Consider the following 7,282-nt stretch of genomic DNA (forward strand, 5'->3'; position numbering starts at 1 on the left):
CTCACTTTTTCTTTTTGTCTCTGAGTGATCTTCTCTACCTATTCAATGATAATTCATAAACGTTTATCTCCTGTTTGTACCATTTTTGTTGTTATTCTCTAGACCCAGATGCCTTCTGGACATCTCCACCTTTGCCATTCAGTTTTGCTGGTAGAATCTGTATTTTCTTTTTCTTTCTTTTTTTTTTTTTGAGGAAGGGTCTCACTGTCACCCAGGCTGGAGTGCAGTAGTGTCATTATGGCTCTCTGCAGCCTCAAACTCCTGGGCTCAAGTGATCCTCCCACATCAGCCTCCCTAGTAGCTAGGACTATAGGCACTCACCATCATGCCTGGCTAACTTTTTACATTTATTTTTTGTAGAGGCAGGGGCCTTACTGTATTTCTCAGCCTGGTCTGCAACTCCTGGGCTCAAGCAGTCCTCCTGCCTCCACCTCCCAAAGTTCTGGGATTACAGGAGTGAGCCACCATGCCCAGCTAGAATCTGGATTTTTTTCTAATTATAATTTCTGGCACTAATGTGCTTAAAAAGCCTTCTACTTCAAGATTACAAAACATATTCTTTTATAATTTATTTTAATACTTTTATGGCTTACTTTTTTACAATTAATATTGTGTTCCATCTAGAATCAATTGTTGTGTTTGGAGATAAGTTGGAAAAAAATCTAAGAATTCCAGGTTTTTCTCTCTCTTTTTTTGGTTGATATTCATTTTTGTATTATCAGTGTTGATTCATTTTATAGGTTAGTGGGAGTCCTTAGTGATCAAGTACTGTGAGGTCTGGGACCAAATATATGTTGTTATTGAATTCCTGGCATCTAGCACAATGCCTAAGTGATAGCAAGGTTTGATTTATTTTATTTATTATATTTTATTTTATTTTATTTTTATTTTTTTGAGACGGAGTTTTGCTCTTGTTGCCCAGGCTGGAGTGCAATGGCACGATCTCGGCTCACCGCAACCTCCGCCTCCCGGGTTCAAGCGATTCTCCTGCCTCAGCCCCCCGAGAAGCTGGGATTACAGGCATGCACCACCACGCCCGGCTAATTTTGTATTTTTAGTAGAGATGAGGTTTCTCCATGTTAGTCAGGCTGGTCTTGAACTCCCAACCTCAGGTGATCCGCCCACCTCGGCCTCCCAAAGTGCTGGGATTACAGGCGTGAGCCACTGCGCCTGGCCTATTTTATTTATTTTTTTGAGACGGAGTCTTTCTCTATTGCCCAGGCTGGAGTACAGTGGCGTGACCTTGGCTCAGTGCAAACTCCGCCTCCCAGGTTCAAGCAATTCTCCTGCTTCAGCCTCCAGAGTAGCTGGGGTTATAGGCGCCCGCCACCATGCCCGGCTAATTTTTTGTATTTTTAGTAGAGATGGGTTTCACCGTGTAAGCCATGATGGTCTCGATCTCCTGACCTCGTGATCCGCCCGCCTCGGCTCCCAAAGTGCTGGGATTACAAGCGTGAGCCACCGCGCCCGGCCTTTTTTTTTTTTTTTTGAAACAGAGTTTCGCTCTTTTGCCCAGGCTGGAGTGAAGTGGCGTGATCTCGGCTCACTGCAATCTCTGCCCCTTGTGTTCAAGTGATTCTCCTGCCTCAGCCTCCCGAGTAGCTGGGATTACAGGCGTGTGCCACCATACTGGCTAATTTTTCTATTTTTGGTAGAGACAGGATTTCACCATGTTGGCCAGGCTGATCTCGAACTCCTGACCTCAGGTGATCCACCCACCTCAGCCTCCCAAAGTGCTAGGATTACAGGCATGAGTCACCACGTCCAGCCTCATTATCTATTTTAACTTAATAATGCTTTCCTATTTTCCCTCTGTATCTTTCTTTTTTTTTTTTTTTTTGAGACGGAGTGTCACTCTGTCGCCCGGGCTGGAGCTGGAGTGTAGTGGCGCAATCTCAGCTCACTGCAAGCTCCGCCTTCCAGGTTCACGCCATTCTCCTGCCTCAGCCTCCCCAGTAGCTGGGACTACAGGCACCTGCCACTGTGCCCAGCTAATTTTTTGTATTTTTAGTAGAGACGGGGTTTCACCATGGTCTCGATCTCCTGACCTTGTGATCTGCCCGCCTCGGCCTCCCAAAGTGCTGGGATTACAGGTGTGAGCCACTGCGCCCGGCCTCCTCTGTATCTTTCTTATCTGGAAGTCTTCCATATCTTAGAAAGCTTTAACCTACTAAGTATTTTAACCTTATTGAACCTTGAAAAACATTAGTTTTTCAGGATAAACCAAGTAACGTGTTCATGTCAGCTATACCTGGATTGTTTCCCAGATCCTAAGCTTGCTAGAGAAGCAGTTTCTATTCACTTTTCTTCTAAGTTAGCAAAAATTCCATGAAAACATGATGTTCCAGATGTGGCTTAATGGATGTAATTATGTGTTATTGCTGGTATTGTTTCTGTGTCTGCCTAATCGTTACTGCCAGTTCCTGAGGATTTACTTGACTGATTTGTATTTTCTTTACCTATACTTTGTCTTGCAGTGAAAGCCCTGGATAATATATCATGAGGATCTACTTTATTTTGCCTGTTGATGGTTATTTTGGTGATAGGGTCAAGGAACAGAATTTTAAAGTGAAAAGACAATTCCATTGACTATTATATATTGACGCCTTCTGTGTGCAATGACCAACATGCTTTAGAAAGAGTCTCTATCTGCAAGGGGTGTACCTTTCCAGGAAGGGGAACACAACCATCACAAAACTCATTTAGGCACAGTCCCAAGTGAATAATATTAATAATAGTGTTGTGAGGATTCAGGAAAGGGAAAAATAACTACAACTTGGGATGGGTAGGGAACACTTTCTGAGGAATTGAGACTCCTTTATGATCATCAGATGTATGGTAAGTAGAGTATCTCATGTGGATAGAAAAATGAATACAATTGTGCAATTAGAATGAATTGTACAAATATGGAGACCTATTTGTATACTAGAATAACAAGAAGCTTTGTGGGGGAGAGTAAAAGAGAATAGGAAGAAGTAAACTGCTGAAGTTGTGAGGGGTCTTTAGTGTTTTTTCAAAAATTAATATCTTTGGAAATATCCTATTTTAATCATGGGCTATAAATATTAGGGCTGGAAGATCCTTCATAGTTTTGCTGACATACAAAAGAACCTGCTGTATTTTTGAGCTTGTGTCTATATATTACCACCATGGGTGCTATTAACCTCAGTGTTTTCTGTATATTTCAGACATTAGTCTTTAACCATGGGGGATTGGAACTTATTGGGTGGCATCCTAGAGGAAGTTCACTCCCACTCAACCATAGTGGGGAAAATCTGGCTGACCATCCTCTTCATCTTCCGAATGCTGGTACTTCGTGTGGCTGCTGAGGATGTCTGGGATGATGAACAGTCAGCATTTGCCTGCAACACCCGGCAGCCAGGTTGCAACAATATCTGTTATGATGATGCATTCCCTATCTCTTTGATCAGGTTCTGGGTTTTACAGATCATCTTTGTGTCTTCTCCTTCTTTGGTCTATATGGGCCATGCACTTTATAGGCTCAGGGCCTTTGAGAAAGAGAGGCAGAGGAAAAAGTCACACCTTAGAGCCCAGATGGAGAATCCAGAGCTTGACTTGGAGGAGCAGCAAAGAATAGATAGGGAACTGAGGAGGTTAGAGGAGCAGAAGAGGATCCATAAAGTCCCTCTGAAAGGATGTCTGCTGCGTACTTATGTCTTACACATCTTGACCAGATCTGTGCTGGAAGTAGGATTCATGATAGGCCAATATATTCTCTATGGGTTTCAAATGCACCCCCTTTACAAATGCACTCAACCTCCTTGCCCCAATGCGGTGGATTGCTTTGTATCCAGGCCCACTGAGAAGACAATTTTCATGCTTTTTATGCACAGCATTGCAGCCATTTCCTTGTTACTCAATATACTAGAAATATTTCATCTGGGCATCAGAAAAATTATGAGGACACTTTATAAGAAATCCAGCAGTGAGGGCATTGAGGATGAAACAGGCCCTCCATTCCATTTGAAGAAATATTCGGTGGCCCAGCAGTGTATGATTTGCTCTTCCTTGCCTGAAAGAATCTCTCCACTTCAAGCTAACAATCAACAGCAAGTCATTCGAGTTAATGTGCCAAAGTCTAAAACCATGTGGCAAACGCCACAGCCCAGGCAACTTGAAGTAGACCCTTCCAATGGGAAAAAGGACTGGTCTGAGAAGGATCAGCATAGCGGACAGCTCCATGTTCACAGCCCATGTCCCTGGGCTGGCAGTGCTGGAAATCAGCACCTGGGACAGCAATCAGACCATTCCTCATTTGGCCTGCAGAATACAATGTCTCAGTCCTGGCTAGGTACAACTACGGCTCCTAGAAACTGTCCATCCTATGCAATAGGAACCTGGGAGCAGTCCCAGGACCCAGAACCCTCAGGTGAGCCTCTCACAGATCTTCATAGTCACTGCAGAGACAGTGAAGGCAGCATGAGAGAGAGTGGGGTCTGGATAGACAGATCTCGCCCAGGCAGTCGCAAGGCCAGCTTTCTGTCCAGATTGTTGTCTGAAAAGCGACATCTGCACAGTGACTCAGGAAGCTCTGGTTCTCGGAATAGCTCCTGCTTGGATTTTCCTCACTGGGAAAACAGCCCCTCACCTCTGCCTTCAGTCACTGGGCACAGAACATCAATGGTAAGACAGACAGCCCTACCGATCATGGAACTATCACAAGAGCTGTTCCATTCTGGATGCTTTCTTTTTCCTTTCTTCCTTCCTGGGGTGTGTATGTATGTTTGTGTTGACAGAGAGGCAGATGGAGAGGGAGATTATTTATGGAGAGAGAAAATTATTCATTCGATACAGTTAAATTCAATTCATAAAATAGACTTAGAAAAAACTTATTACATCAATCGCTCTTATAAGTGCTGGGCATATAAATGGATAAAATACAGTCTCTGACATCAAAGAACTCAGGATGTAGAAGGAAAATTTAGGCAGGTAAAACGTAAATATATCAAATGTAAGGCGTCATGTTAGTGGGAATGAGTGAGCAAAGGACGGAGTGGTCATATGGACGGGTCAGGAAAAGGTTCATAGTTGAAGTTACCTTGAACTGAATCTTGAAAGATGTGGCAAGTTTTTCCAAAACTGGAAGGACTGGGGCACATGAAAGAAGCTGTCCTGGTAGAGGGAGCAGTGCAGATAAAGCCTAAGAGGTGAGACACAGCAGGGCTGTCTGAGGAGCTGTGTGTGGCTGGAGCACAGGGTGATAGGAGGGCGCAGAGGGAGGGAAGGCTGGAGAAGTGGGCATGGAGGCCCTGTAGGGAAGCCATAGAGAACTGACGGAGGATATGGAGCAGAGGAGGGACTGGATCAGAGTTGCAGTTTAGAAAGTCCTTCTGTCACAGTGTGGAAAATGGTCCAGAGGAGGGATCATTTGTCACCTTGAGTTGCCCTCATCTCACTAAAAAAGGAGGGTGTACTTCATTCTTTTAATACTTTTGACATTTCAAAGTCATATACAAATATTTGGTGATATATTTTACAAAGACAAGAATCAATAATGTATTGATTTTAATTTTGTTCTCTGAAAAACCACTGTGGGATTAAACATTTCTTACCCATTATAAACATGAAATGGATATTTACTGTGGATTCTTCTCAATTCTGGAACAAAGGATGACACTTGCTTACTTACTGCTCCCTAGTCAACTGTTTCCATTAAAAAGAAAATTCCCCCAAGGTTGGTGGGAGAGCTTCTGAGTTGAGCTCACCTGCTTGTTTCTTCCTTTGTTCCATTTTTTGTGTTGATAATGATTGAATCCCTCTACCCTAGTTTTACATCTCCTATGGGTTTAGATACTGATGTTACTGTACTACAGACATATCATGAGTGCAAATCAATCTACTTGGATTTTTACTAAAATACTTCTCTCAAACTGATATTCATTTCTTGTCAGTGACCAGCCATTTATTTAGGAGACTGTTTAGGATCAATGTATGGGTGCTTAGAAACCTATGCCAAACTAGAGCAGGGTTCTTAACCCTTGCCATACATTACAGTCATCTGGGAGGCTTAAAAGCCATCATGCCCAGGACCCATCCAATTCTAATTAAACCAGAATCTCTGTGGGTGGGATGCATGCATCAACATTTTTCAAACTCCCATGGTGAGTGCAGTGTGCAGCCAGGGTTAAGAACCACTATTTTAGAATAACTTGGGGCCAGGCGTGGTGGCTCATGCCTGTAATCCCAGTACTTTGGGAGGTTGAGGCAGGTGAATCACTTGAGCTCAAGACTTCAAGACCAGCCGGGGCAACATGATGAAACCCTGTTTCTCAAAAAAATACAAAGATTAGCCAGGTGTGGTGACGCATGCCTGTAGTCCCAGCTACTTGGGAGGATCACTTGAGCCTGGAAGGTTGAGGCTGCAGTGAGCCATGATCATGCCACTGCACTCCAGTTTTGGGCAACAGACTGAGACCCTGTCTCTAAAAAATAAAAATAAATAAATAAAATAGAATTATTTGGCCAGTGGCAGCTACTTCTTTTTTTAAAAATTTTCTTTCTTTCGGCCAAGTGCGGTGGCTCACGCCTGTAATCTCAGCACTTTGGGAGGCTGAGGTGGGTGGATCACCTGAGGTCAGGAGTTCGAGACCCGCCTGACCAACATGGAGAAACCCTATCTCTACTAAAAATACAAAATTAGCCAGGCGTGGTGGCGCATGCCTGTAATCCCAGCTACTGGGGAGACTGAGGCAGGAGAATCGCTTGAACCCAGGAGGCAGTGGTTGCGGCGAGCCGAGATTGCACCATTGCACTCCAGCCTGGGCAACAAGAAAATTCTTTTCTTTTCTTTTCTTTTCTTTTCTTTCTTTCCCTCCCTCCCTCCCTCCCCTTCCTTCCTTCCTTCCTTCCTTCCTTCCTTCCTTCCTTCCTTCCTTCCTTCCTTCCTTCCTTCCTTTCTTCCTTCCTTCCTTCCTTCTTTCCTTCCTTCCTTCCTTCTTTCCTTCCTTCCTGTTAAGTGCAGTAGTAAGAAGGGGGGAAAGAGTAGAACAAGGAGTTCAATCTGTAACTGACTGTGAACAATCAGTTGGGATAACTCACTACATTCAGACCATCCACTGCTTTTTATCTGCATTTGCAAAGTCAGCAATACAATTTTCATCATTTCCTTTTTCTTGTACCTTACATGCAAGAGAAGCCTCTTACTGGCAGACTGTTGAGGGAGATACGGCAGTTTTTAGGTGTGATAGATTTTCTTTTTTCTTTTCTTTTTTTTTTTTTGAGATGGAGTTTTGCTCTGTCGCCCAGGCTGGAGTGCAGTGGC

General features: G+C 43.7%; 1 protein-coding gene across 1 annotated transcript in view; it reads left to right on the plus strand.

The window, feature by feature from the left end:
* The first annotated feature begins 3,204 nt into the window (after window positions 1-3,204).
* Window positions 3,205-7,282, plus strand: part of GJA10 (gap junction protein alpha 10) — a 25,035-nt gene continuing 20,957 nt past the window's right edge. Inside the window, exon 1 of the mRNA XM_058430287.1 lies at window positions 3,205-4,644. Coding sequence (XP_058286270.1) covers window positions 3,205-4,644 — 1,440 coding nt within the window. The remainder of the gene's footprint in view (window positions 4,645-7,282) is intronic.

The sequence above is a fragment of the Hylobates moloch genome, unplaced genomic scaffold (genome assembly GCF_009828535.3).
Source record: "Hylobates moloch isolate HMO894 unplaced genomic scaffold, HMol_V3 SCAFFOLD_2, whole genome shotgun sequence".
Lineage (NCBI taxonomy): Eukaryota > Metazoa > Chordata > Mammalia > Primates > Hylobatidae > Hylobates > Hylobates moloch.